This window comes from Schistocerca nitens, chromosome 5 (assembly GCF_023898315.1).
Source record: "Schistocerca nitens isolate TAMUIC-IGC-003100 chromosome 5, iqSchNite1.1, whole genome shotgun sequence".
In the NCBI taxonomy this organism is placed as follows: Eukaryota; Metazoa; Arthropoda; class Insecta; order Orthoptera; family Acrididae; genus Schistocerca; species Schistocerca nitens.
In genome coordinates, this window is record NC_064618.1 from 847,131,316 (window position 1) to 847,145,669 (window position 14,354).

Here is a 14,354-nt window from a genome sequence, read left to right on the forward strand (position 1 = left end):
TTTCCACAGTCTATATTCACCTACTATTTTTCCTTCTCTTCTTTTTGTGCTATCGAGATCCAGCCTCCCATCACAATTAAATTTTCATCTCCTTTAACCATCTGGACAATTCCTTTTATTTCATCATAGATTTCTTCAGTCTCGACATCATCTGTTGAGCCAGTTGGCATATAAACTTGTACTACTGTGTTACACATGGTTTGTGTGTCTATCTTCACCACGATAATGAGTTCACTATGCTTTTCATCAGTAGCTTAACCACATTCCTATTTTCTTATTTATTATTAAATCCACTTCTCCATTACCCCTATATGATTTTGTGTTTATAATCTTGTATTCGCTTGACCAGAAGTCCTGTTTCTCGTGCCACAGAACAACACAAATTCCCATTATACCCAACTTCAACATATCCATTTCCTTTTTTTAAATTTTTTTTAATAGACAAGGCTGGTTTGAAAAGTGCTCAGAACAGAATAGAGAAAAAGCACTTACATCACTGAAACTTTTTTATTTTTCAATGTTGTCTCCTTGTAGATTACTGCACTTGGTCCAACGGAGTTCCAGTGCTGTGATCCCATCTTGATAATGAGTTTCCTCCAGGACTGCAAAATAGTTGTCAACTTCGGCTATCAGTTCTTCGTTTGAAGTGAATCTTCATCCACCAAGAAAAATTTTCAGTTTTGGGAAGAGATGGCAGTCTGACGGAGCCATATCAGGTGGATAAGGCGGGTGTGGCAAAAATTCATACCTTAGTTCGGTGTAATTTTGCCATGGCAATGGCACATTTGTGTTGGTGCGCATCAAGAGCCACGGCACCCATCTTGCAGATAATTTTTTCTTTTCTAATTCTTCAGTAAAATGTGATATACCATTTCAGATGACATCTGGCAAGTGTGAGCAATTTCTCGCACTTTCAATCGGCGATCCTCCATGACCATTTTGTGCACTTTTGCAATGATTTCTGAAGTAGTGAAACACCTTGGCCGACCACTGTGCGGATCATCATCTAACAAATTTAAATTCATTTGTCCACTTGGCAGCAGTTGAATATGAAGGAGCAGAGTCTTTTGCTTTCATACCTTTCTTTATGAAGTATTTAATCACTGCTTGAATCTCGATTTTTTCCAACTTCGCAAATCCCTTAGCAGGAACAATGACAGAGCCATATCACCGCCACAGCTCTCTTCCAAGAGCACTGACGTGGCTCGTATTTACAGTCCAGTGAACAACTCGTTGCACTAGTGCTGACCTCTCATGATGAGTCCAAGAACTTTTCAAATCGGCCTCATACCTGCCCAATTAAGGTATCTAACATTTAATGCTCTAATCTTTAGAATGTCAGCTTTGTTTCTCCTGTTGATGACATCCTCTTGAATAGTCCTTGCCCGAAGATCCGAATGGGGGACTATTTTACCCAAGAGGATGCCATAATCATTTAGTCATACAGTAGAGCTGTATGCCCTCAGGAAAAATTACAGCTGTAGTTTCCCCTTGCTTTCAGCCATTCACAGTACCAGCACTCTAACGTTCTGATGACTTAAGTGTGAGTGTGGATCTGGGTTATATTGGCTTATTCCCCCAAACCACCTTCTACTTCTTTATGATCTGACGTACTTGGAATTTGCAGCCACTCTTCTTTACTGAATAGCCGGCTGTTGGAAACCCTCTTGACTACTTCTCTGTCGAATAATGCTAGATACAGGAATTTTTAGACTCTTTCTACTTATGAAATAAGTAGACATACAAACTTTACTTTTCATCAACTAATGATGTTTTGACCTCCATACACAATAAAAATCTCACTTTCCACATGAATATGTAAATTCCTGCAAGTCTCTCGTACAGTCGGACGTAAGAAACAAATTGTGTTACAGTCAAAAGAAAGTTGGCTTGGATACCATGACCATTCTTAGTATGAATCATAAAATGAGTCTTGCCTCTAAAAAGGTTGTGTCAAGAGTCTACAGGAGTACTTCTTCAACTGTTCTTGTTATAAAAACAATAGTCAATGACACAATAAGCACAGAGCTGCATATGGACTCCATGGTTCTTTCTTACACACTCACTAAAACATCTATGGATTGCCTGACAGGTACTTGTCGATGCAATCCGACCACCGTGTCTACTTTCTTCCCGCGACTGATTTTAATCCTGCACACACAAATATGTGACATGCAGTAGGTAGGATTCTACCATCCCACACTCATATCAAGAATATCATGTGTTCGAGATGGTAGAAGGCCGAGTGCTTCTAGAATTTACACAGAAATTCTCAAATCACTACAGCACAGAAAGGCCATTTTGGTTGATGTTACAAGGCCAGATCAGTCAAGTCATCCAGACTGTTGCCCATGCTGCTACTGAGAAGGCTGCTGCCCCTCTTCAGTAACCGTACGTTTGTCTGCCATCTTGACAGATACCCTCCATTGTGGCTGCACCTACTGTACAGCTGTCCGTATTGCTGAGGCTTGCAAGCCACCCCACCAACGATAAGATCCATGGTTCATAGAATAGTAGTAAAGAAGCAATAAATTAAAATAGCAATGAAAGCAGTCAATTTTTCACAAAATAATGTAACTGGATAGATGAAAAATCTACTCACCAAGTAGCAGCAGAACACCCGCATAAAAGAAGGTTTTTATAGCTAGGAAGGAGCCACTGGCTCTGAAAGCTTGCTTATTTATAACATTCTTTTTTGTCTGTTTTCTGCCGCTGCTTGGTGACTAGGTTATTTATCTTTCCAGTTACATTATTTCAATAAATTAAAATGTTATACAAGATGCGGCAGTTTTCACACGTCGCAATGTTTGTTACAACATATTGCTTGAATGTTTGTCATACACTAACATTTTTTTGTGAGTACATTCAGCACCATACATGGATACTGTTTGCGAAATGTTTTCCAATTAGATTTAGCAATAAAGAAATAATAAATTAAAACATCATGCATGATGCAGCAGCTTTTTATGTATCTCAGTGTTTGTGATGTCATATCTGCTGAGTAATGCTTCATACACTGATATAGTTTTGCTAGTACATACAGTGGCATGTGTGAATACTGTCTGCTAAAATATATTATGAATACAGTTAGCACTGAAGAAGTAATAAATTAAAACATCATACTTCATGCGATAATTTCACTGCATGAACAGCAAAAATGTAGTAAGTCATAAACTTTTTTCTTTCGTTATTTTGTGGAATTTGTCAGTGAGAAAAATATTTGTAAAGGTTTGAGATTATGTGTAAAGTTTCCTACAAGTCACTAAGTGCACTCATTCAGAAATACTAGATGAATAAAGTATGAGTATTTTCACTGCTTTTTCACCCCCACCCCTTTGATGGGTAGGTGGTTCTTACTGCCACAGCAATTCTTACTAGACAGTAAGTGATATGTGTACCAAGTTCGGTTGAAATCGGTTCAGTGGTTTAGGAGGAGATATGGAACGTACATATATGCACACTAACATCTATTTTTATAATATAAAGGGATGTCTGCTGCTCATGTTTATGAATTCATGATTATCTGTTTGAACAACTCTTGCATCCTGCATCCGGCCATCCTTATTTAGGTTTTCTGTGATTTCCCTAAATCGCTCCAGGCAAATGCTGGGATGGTTCCTTTAAAAGGGCATGGCCGACTTCCTTCCCCATCCTTCCCTAATCCAATGAGACCGATGACCTCGCTGTCTGGTCTCCTCCCCCAAAACAACCAACCAACCAACACTTGCATTTTTGAGAGTATAAATAGTAGTAAAACAACCATTTCTCAAAAGTGCACAAAATGTTCACATCTACATCTCAATTTTAATGTGATTTACGTAGAAGTAGTTTTAGTTTTGTGCTAATAATCTTATTCAGTTTGCAAATTAAGAGAACCAGACTGAAATTTTAATGTAAATCAATGTCAATATGTGGCCCCTCCAAGTCATTCTTATGCAATGGCAGTATACTGCATTTTATCGTATATTTACGCTTCCTCTTGATTTTGTTTGATAACGGAGCATAGAAAGAATGCTTATATGTATCTGCCTGCACACCCAGTAGTCTGATCTTGTTATTTCAATCTCCTTTGGGCATGAACCAATGATATGTTGAGTACATAAGGATGTCCTGCAGAAAATTGCTTCTTGAAATTTTGCACGTAGGTTTCTGTGTTATATTTTGCTTCTGCTGTTAAAATGGCTTCCTCGGCCAGCTCTTGTTCTTTTCCGACCCTGACGCTATTAGGTTTCGAGGGCTAGGGGTCTTTCATTTTCCAACCTATACTTCTCATGCAGCGTCTGACCCGGAGCGGGCGGCTGCAAAAGGCGTCTGTATCCCATGTTAGGGGCAGCCTCCAGAACTGCGGAAGGCAACGGAATACCACCGCAGATTATCTTCCCTGCATAATGCAGTCTCCATTTTATGCACAAAAAATGGCTTCCTCTCATGTTAAATCAGTGTCCGGAGGTAAAATAGTCCCCCATTCGGATCTCCGGGGGGGACAACTTGAAAGGAGGCAAAAAATCAAAACGAGAATTGGTACCTGGAATGTCAGAACTCTGCTACAAGCAGGAAAACTATAAAACCTTAAAAGAGAGATGGAAAAGAATCATATGGACCTCGTAGGAGTTGCTGAGGTAAGATGGAGAGTTGCAGTCAGATGAATATGTATTCTACTACTCAGGAGGAGAAGTAAAAGGAATTAATGGAGTAGGAATGATTATGACAAAGGAATTGGCTAAATGTGTGGAATATGTAGACTATGCAAATGACTGGGTTATTGGTGTAAGGCTGAAAGGAGCACAAAAAGATTTACTGATTGTCCAGGTGTATATGCCAACTTCAGAACATGATGACCAAATTGTAGAGGAAACGTACAGTGTAATAGAGAGAATAATGGACGAAAATAAAAAATGCTGCAAAATAGTAATGGGAGACTGGAACGCCATTGTGGGAGAAGGGAAAGAGGGAAACATAGTAGGCAGTCATGGTCTTGGAAAGAGAAATGACAGAGGTGAATGGTTAATTGACTTATGCAGGGAAACACATGGTTCAAGAACCATAAGAGGAGGCTCTACACTTGGAAATCACCAGGGGATAAATACAGAAACCAAATCGATTTTATACTGGTAGAAGAAAGATACAGGAATGGAATCAAGAAGGTGCACACATTACCAGGTGCAGATATTAATAGTGACCACAACTTACTTATGGCAGAAATAGAAATAAGAATGAAAAAACTGAAAAAGGCGCCAATGGTGAAGAAGTGGGATTTAGAGAAGATAAGGTCCAACAAAGAACAAATTACAGAAATGCTGTCTCGGGACTTTCTAAACACATTACGAGACAAAGAAGCACCTGATAATGCCAACGAGTACTGGAACATGCTGAAAGAAGGAATCATTAAAGCAGGACAGGAAAATATAGGATATGTAAAAGGGAAAAGGTCAAAAAAACCATGGGTCACACAAGAAATGATTTCCAAGATAGAGGAGAGAAGAAAATTGAAAAACAAGAACACTGAAGATGCAAGAAAGATATACCGAAGGTTAAGTAACGAACTGCGAAGAGAAACAGAGCAGGCTAGAAAAAAATGGCTAAAAGAGGAATGTGATGAAATTGAAGAACTGGACAGGAAGGGAAGATACGACTTACTATATAACAGAGTAAAGACTATGACATGGGAACAAAACAGAGCAGGAAGTGCTACTATGGAAATTTTGAGTAAAGACGAAGAGATAGTGTACAAAGATCGTGACGATGTCCTCCAGAGATGGGAAGAATATATAAAAGAGCTATATGACACAAATAGCAAACCAGAAACTCTGGAACTTGAATCACACAACAGTGTAAGTGATGAAGAGAAAGGACCGACCATCACAATGGAAGAAGTAAAGTCTGCCATTGCTGCAATGAAAAATGGCAAAGCAGTAGGTACAGATACAATACCGGGAGAAATACTAAAATGCTTGAACCACAATGGAATAAGAGAAATATTGAGGTTATGTAATAAAATATATGACAGTGGTGAATGGCCTGAGGACTTTTTGACAACAGTAATGATTCCATTACCGAAAAAACGAGGAACCAAGAAATGCAGCGAGCACAGGACAATCAGCCTCATTTCACATGCAGCCAAAGTGATGTTAAGAATAATTAATAAAAGACTTGAAAAAGTAATAGAGGAGAATCTCGGCGAGGAGCAGTTTGGCTTTAGACGGAATTTGGGCACCAGAGATGCAATAGGGCTCCTCCGAATCTTGGGAGAAAGGTTTATTGAAAAAGGAAGAGACCTATATATGTGCTTCATCGATTTAGAAAAGGCATTTGACAATGTGGTTTGGGACAAGCTGGCGACTATTATGAGGGAAAAGAGAGTGGACTGGAAAACCAGAAGACTTATAAACTCATTATACCTTAATCAAAAAGTTTCAGTTAAAGTGAAAGGAGAAAGTACAAACTGGATCAGACTAGGGAAAGGAGTAAGACAAGGATGCTGTTTATCACCTACTCTTTTCAACCTGTACTTGGAAAATATGATTGACCAATGCTCATTAGATGACAAAGGAGTAGAAATTGGAGGAGGAAGAGTAGGATGCTTGAGATTTGCTGATGACATGGTCCTTCTAGCCACAGGGGAAAAAGAATTACAGTATTTGGTGGACACCATTGCAACTAACGGAAAAAAATATGGAATAAAAATTAACACAAATAAAACAAAAGTATTGGCAATAGGAGGAAATAAGGAAATAAAAATTGTGCTGAATGGAGAAACACTAGAACAGGTGCAAAATTTTAAGTATCTTGGAAGCAGGATAGACACCGACTGGAAGTGCACCACAGAAATTAAAACAAGGATAGCAATGGCAAAAGAGGCGTTTTATAAGAAAAGGAGAATCTTCTGCAGCGGTCTGGACAGAGAACTCAGAAAGAGACTCATAAAATGTCTTGTATGGAGTGTTCTTCTATATGGCGCTGAAACATGTACTATGAGGAAAAAAGACAGAGAAAGGCTGGAGGCTTTTGAGATCTGGACATGGCGGATGATGGAAAGAATAAGTTGGATGGACAGAGTAAAAAATGAAGAGGTACTGAGAAGAGTGAGAGAGAAAAGACAGTTACTGGCTGTAATAAAGAGAAGAAAAAGAAATTGGATTGGGCATATATTAAGAAAGAATGACGGACTGATAAAAACAGTTTTAGAAGGTTATGTAGAAGGGAAAAGGAAGCGAGGAAGGAAGAGATTCCAGATACTGGATGACATGATGGACGGTACAACATACAGCAGCCTTAAGAAGGAAGCAATGGATCGCAGAAAATGGAGAGGCAAAGGACCTGCTAATATAGCAGATAACTGATGATGATGATGATGTTAAGTATCTGCCAATTCAGCATTTGTATTTCCTGACACACTCCCTTGAATCAAACAAATTAGCCCCTATGGGTACTTACCATATTTATACATGATTTAAACCTCCTATTATGACTGCCTGACATTGGTCTCTCACATACGAGTAAATTCAACTGTTCACTATGTAAGCAATTTATAGAAAATATATATTTCAGAAATTGGCTGTTGTCCTAATATACTACCATTGAATTTATGCCCCTCACTATCCTTGTTTCCTCTGCTCTCTTTTTCTCTCTGAATCCCATGTTCCCCAGATAATGAATCATTTAGATCCCTACTCCTGGTTATGGATTCATTTATTAAATGTTTTGTCTCTGCACACACACAAAGACTTCTCAGTGTTGCTACCATTGTAATCAACCTTTGGATTTTCATCATTTCAAAAATGTTACAAAATTAAGTCTCAAATTCTTTAAAGCAATTAGATTACTATTATTTATAAATATGTCAAAAGTGTTGTTTGCCTTCACACTGTGCTACTAAAATGACTTTTGAATGAAAGTCACTGTGGTAACAAGTGCATGTAGTGTTGCAAACCTTTTAAAGAAGTACTTCATTTCTGTTACTGACAGCTTGGAGTTATCAGGCTCGGTGAACAGTGCAATGGAGTATCTGAGACCAGTCTTTAAAAATAACTTCATTAAAATGTAAATGACATGATTTGCAAGGAAGTCGTTAACATCTAAGTATTCTACTGGGTATGATAACTTATCAGCGAAGTTAATCAGAGTGCTCATGTGAGTTGAGTTCTGTCTTAAGTTATTTGTGTAATCAGTCTCTTATCAGTGGGACATTTCCAGACCGGCAAAAATATGCTGAATTTAAGCCTCTTTACAAGAAGGGGGATAAAGAGGTACCTCTAAGCTTTCGACCAATTCCTCTTTTGCTGGCTTTCTCAAAAATATTTGAAAAACTTGTGTTCCAACATCTCCTTGAGCATCTGACTGCAAATAATGTATTGTCCAAGTCACAGTTTGAATTTCTTAAGGGTTCTGACGTAGAGAAACCTATTTACACTTGCAGTGAGAATGTACTTAATTCATTAGATAATAAATTAGAGGCTACTGGCATTTTATGTTACCTGTCAAAAGCTTTTGACTGTATGGACCACAGCATTCTCTTCAGTAAATTAGAATATTATGGCATCACCGGCCATGCTGTGAAATCGTTTGAGTCTTATCTAACTAACAGGAAACAAAGGTTGTCACTGCAAAATACCTGTGCAGTAAGCAGTCAGTCTCCATCTGATTGGGAATTAATGACATGTGGCATTCCTCAAGGTTCCATCTTGGGTCCATTGCTTTTTCTTGTGTACATTAATGACCTCTCGTCTGTTACATTGCCAGAAGCTAAGTTTGTTTTGTTTGCAGATGATACAAACATTGCAATAACTAGCAAGTCAAGTACAGATTTAGAAATAGCTGCTAATCAAATTTTTACTGGCATTAATAAATGGTTTAAAGCTAATTCACTGTCATTACACTTTAGAAAGACCCACTATTTGCAGTTCAGAACCTGTAGAAGATTTCTTTCCAGAATGTGTATAACACATGAAGACATGCAGATCGAAGAGGTTGACAGTGTTAAATTTCTGAGATTACAACTCGACAATAAATTAGGTTGGGAAGGGCATACCACAGAATTGCTTAAGCGCGTAAACAAGTCTATATTTGCAGTGAAAACGATGTCAGATGTAGGAGAGATAAATATAAAAAAAAACTTGCATACTTTGCTTACTTTCCTTCTATTATGTCATACGGGATCATATTCTGGGGTAACTCATTAAACAAAGCAAAAGTTTATAGGGTGCAAAAGTGTCTAATAAAAGTCATTTGTGGCATAAATTCTAGAACATCATGTAGAAAGCTGTTCAAGGAACTTTCTATTATAACCACTGCTTCTCAGTATATTTATTCCTTAATGAAATTTGTTGCAAGTAGTCTATCTCTATTTCCAACCAACAGCTCAGTACATAGTATCAATACTAGGAATAAGAACAATCTACATAAAGATCTAAAATCACTTACCTTGGTCCAAAAAGGTGTCCAATATTCAGGAACACACATTTTCAAACAATAGCCAGCAACCATTAAAAACTTTGTTTCAGATAAAGCACAGAGTTTGAAAGACTTTTTGATAGGCAACTCCTTCCACTCTATAGATGAATATCTTAACAGAGACTGTTAGGCCAGCTTAAATTAAAATATCTGTTGGATTTCAGTTTTGACAGCACTTGGTCATAACAATCAAGATTAGGTATTTTGTATTAGATAAATTTAGTAATAGTGCATAACATTGATCTCATTCTGACAGTGTATTAATTCTGTAAATATTAGGTGTTCCAGTTTACTGTCTTGTATTCACTTGTTTTGACAATCTCCTGACAAATGATCAAGGTAGTAAGTGTTATATTCATATGTTTTATGTTATGCTTTCTGACATGTACCACACCCATCAGAATCATCTCATTTTTTGGGTCTGTGGAACGAAAACTGAATCTAGTCTAATCTCTAAATAATTCCATTAATAGACTATTTTTGGATCACCAATGTATGTAAATTGCTGTGTCTCCAATAACATAACATAATATGAGTCATTCCATTATTGCAGCCGAAGCTTGATTGGCCGTGGTGAAGATGATGCTTATTGCCGACTTCAGCAGGGAACCAGCCGACATTCTTGTCATGCTGCTCCACCTCCTCCACCTCCACCACTCCTTGCTCCACAGCAGCCAACTGTATACAGTCGGCCTGAGGTTGTGCCGGCTCCTGCTCCGACAGCTGCACCACCTACAGTAAGTCTGGAAAAAATGTAGTTGTATCATTGTTTTATCTTTAAAGTTTTTGGATGTTTTTCTGTATGATTTTATCAGAAGTCTACACTTTTTACAAAATTTTGTTATTAGGTTTGTCAAAATAGTACCCTAAGTCAAATTAGGAATGTTGAAGACAAAACCACGTATGTAAATATGTGCTGTCTGGTGAATTTATTCTCAAGCAATGATGCACAAAATCGTAATAAATGGCTCATCACATCAGAATCAAATGGTGTCTCAGAAAACAATTACTTGGTTTGATAATCAAACAACGGGAAATTTTGTGGAACGTTACAGGAATGCATTTTGTCTTCTTTGTTTTTTGTCATCTTTTTCTACAGTCACAGTTATACAAATTATATAGGTTAATACCATTTTTTGCAGCTGTAATAAATTGATCTAAATAATACTTTTATTAGTCACAAAAGATGGTGTTGACTTATATAACCTATGTTACAGGAGACTAATTGCAGTGTGGTGTGCCAGATGTGACATTAACACATATATGATGTTCTAAATACACAGTTCTTCTTGTATTTATTCTGTTCTGTAGTGGTGAAATGTCGAATAACTGGCTGCATATTGCAAGATTTTATTTCAGTTCTATTTGTATGTCTTCGTAAGGCTGATGTCAGTGTCAGGTTTGTCATGTTCATGGTAGTCAATAAGCCAAAAATTCTACGTGCTTCCAGTGTGTTGCCACTGGTCTTCATTACTTGCTCATTAGACAGAACTAGGATTCTTGAGCAGGAAGCTCATGAACCACAAGATATGTGCAAGCTGCAGTGATCACTAATAGACATTGATAGTGGAATGTTGTGTTTCGAATCCAAGTAGGTGTTTACAGTGCCAAGGTTTAGTAACATCCCTGTTGTATATAAAGACAAACGCACGTCCAGTATGTGTGAAACAGTAGCATATGAAACACAATCTTCGTGTACATCTTCATCTTCAAAGTACAATAACTGCCAGAGTGTTTGGAACAGAGAATACCATGAATATATCAAGGCGAATTTCGCAGACTTAATAGCAGAAATTCCTGATTGTGAATCAGATAATATGTTCTAGGGTACTCAGTCTCCAAGCTTTAAGTTTTCGGTATCACATCTTTCTAGGAAGCTATACTTAAGAAACTAATGCTGCTAAAAAGATGAATACTAAGAAGGCTGTCACAGGTACCTGCACTTGCAAACACACTTGCAGCGATATAAAGGTTACAGTTTTTACACGTTTCTTATCGATATTGCCTACAATAGATACTCTATGGCATAGTAGTATATAAATTCTGGAATATAATGGAAAAAATCACCTTTGCAAGTACAAAAGCAAAGAGAATCCAAAGGAAAGAATGGGAAAGCAAAGGCAGTCATTTTAAAGCCACTGGCTCTTGATATCGTAGAGTGAAAATAACTTCATGAGGTTACAGTGATAGGACATAGTGAACATTTTGTAAACAAGGTTCTTTCAAACTGTGAAATAGTTTACAAGAAAATATCTTCTGTGTGCAGTACATTTAATTTTTTATATTATTTATATGCTAAGGAGCAGCATGCATATATGTTTTTCTTGTTAACTACTGCAATTCATATACAGATGCTGTGGAAAAGAAACAGATTAAAATTCTTTTATTGTACTTTTCCTGCCTTGGGCCACACAAATGTTATCATAACTGGTTCCCTATGATCTGTTCAAAATTAGAAAAAAGGAGAATAGTAAAATATTAAGAAACTAAATTACTGGCTCAAACCAACTTTTATTTTCTACTGTACATTCTTCACTACATTACATAGTTACTTGTACCTGAACAAACAAAAAACTAACAAGGGAAACTCCCCATCACAAACCCCCTCAGATTTAGTGGTAAAAGGGTCCAGGGGACAGCCCGTCAAAACTGAACACAGATCAAGTGTAAAAACAGGAAGAAGGTGTACTAAATTATGAAAAAATGCAAAATGAAAACAGTGAACAGTCCAAGCACAGGAAACACAACATCGAGCAGTGTAGAACAGACAGGGCATTATGGTTAAGTGTTCATGGTGTTAGACTGCAAAGCAGATGAGCCGGGCTCAAAGCTCCATGATGCCCGATCCCATTATTCAAATTTGTGTCTGTGTCATGCTGTAATGTCTGTTTGCAACAGCAATGCATAAGAAAGGGACCTACAATGAAAGTTGACCCCCCAGGGGCGCAGCATTTATTTGCTGCGTACGGGCTTGGCGACCCCGGGGTCCTGAGCTGGGGACAGGTCGGCGCCGCCCGTCTCCTGTCACCGTAACCCCTGGACATGCTTCAGCGACCACCGTATGGCGCGGCGGTGGAATGTTGTGTGCTGCGGGGAATGGTAATCTTGGCTTGACCGCCTGGATTGCGAGGAAGGCCGACCTCTATAAAAACCCCTCAATCTTCCGGTGTGCTCCGCGCCTATGAGATGCATGGCTGTTGAGGTGGAACAGTCGAAAGCGGGCAACCTCTGGGGCACCTGCCGCACCCCAGTTGTATAAGGCTTACTCAGGCACGCGGGGCTCTGTCTGAGCGGACCTTTAGTTCCCTAGCTGCTCGTGGGACGCACATGGCAACCACGTATTTTCCTTCACCAACTTCGCAATCAGTCAAGCGCATGAGGGAGGCTAGTCCTCCAGATATGCAGATGGAAAAGAGTAACAGGGCTCTTGGAGTCGTCAATGACAATGTTTTCATCGTGATTAAGAGGAAGGAGGGCTCATTTGAAAAAGTGTCTCCTTTCTACATACATAAAGGTTTAGAAGGACTCGCAGGTACACTGAAATCTATCAAACGCCTGAGGAATGGTACCCTCTTAGTTGAGACTACTAGGGCAAAGCAAGTGGAGCTGCTTCGAAAGTCAACCAAGTTAGGCAAGTATGATATTACTGTCGAGTTGCACAATTCCCTCAACTCCAGTAAAGGCGTTGTCACCTGCCGTGATTTAATGGATATCGATGTCGACGAGCTGAAGCAAGAATGGGCAACACAGGGGATTGTAGACGTGGAACAAAGGACACGTAGGAATAATGGAGTTCTTGAGAAATCTGCCACCTTCATTGTGACTTTCAATTCGCCTGTCGTACCTGAATACGTTCTGGCTGGTTTCCTCCGACTTAGGGTTTGGCCTTATATACCTAACCCTATGCGCTGTTTCAAATGTCAGCGATTTGGCCATACGACAATGAGTTGTGGGGGTGAACCGACCTGCGGTATATGTGGCAAGGCAGCCCATGAAGCTGGGACCAACTGCACATCTCCAGCGCTGTGTATCAACTGCTCTGGGAGCCATCCCGTCTGGAGCAGAGACTGCCCCGTCTTTGCGGAAGAACGCAAAATTCAGGAGATCAAGGTGACAAAGAGGCTACCTTATGTGGAAGCCAAAAAAGAGTAAAAGAGTATCGGGCTACAAAACCCCCTGTCTTTGCCACATCCTATGCCTCCTTGGTGCACAACCGTGCGTCGCAAGTAGACGCTTCGACGCAGACCGTGTCCAGCGTCGCAGTATCTTCCACCAATACCTGTACCTGCGTTTGTACCTGCCAGAGCAATCCCACTAACGATATAGCTATTCCGGCTGCTCCACCTGCACCAACCGCTATTGCTGAGAAAGCTCCAGTGAAGCCTTCGAAGGCCCTCCAGAAACAGAGTGCCTCTCCACTTCCCCCATCCCCGACTTCCACAAAGAAAACGGGAGCAGGGAAAGGGGCACGGCGTTTGACGTCAAACCTGCCGAAGGCGCCATCGGATGTCGTCATGGCATCCCTGACTGATGAGGAGGAAATCGTCATGGATTTTGATACCTCTTCCCCAGAACCTGGCAGCCCCTCTGCTGCCACTCGCTCTACAAGTGCCTCACCAGCGCGGCGCAAAGACAGGGGGAAATCTAAACCGAAACGCTGATATGGCTCCCATACTTCAGTGGAATCTGAATGGAGTCAGACGTCGCTTTGCAGAATTGCGGCTGTTAGTACAGGCAAACCCCTTTTGCATTTCCTTGCAAGAGACACATTTTAAAGAGACTGATACGCCTGTACTTCCAGGATATCGCGTGTACAGGAAAGACGACCTGACTGGTAATAGGGCTCAGGGTGGGGTGGCCGTGTTCATTAAGGACACGTTCCACTCCTCACCTGTGACCTTAAC

At 39.6% G+C, this 14,354-nt stretch overlaps 1 protein-coding gene across 1 annotated transcript in view; it reads left to right on the forward strand.

Annotated features, from left to right (window-relative positions):
* Nucleotides 1-14,354, forward strand: part of LOC126260880 (E3 ubiquitin-protein ligase arkadia-C-like) — a 314,762-nt gene that overhangs the window by 207,891 nt on the left and 92,517 nt on the right. The window contains exon 7 of the mRNA XM_049958323.1: nucleotides 10,004-10,187. Coding sequence (XP_049814280.1) covers nucleotides 10,004-10,187 — 184 coding nt within the window. The remainder of the gene's footprint in view (nucleotides 1-10,003; nucleotides 10,188-14,354) is intronic.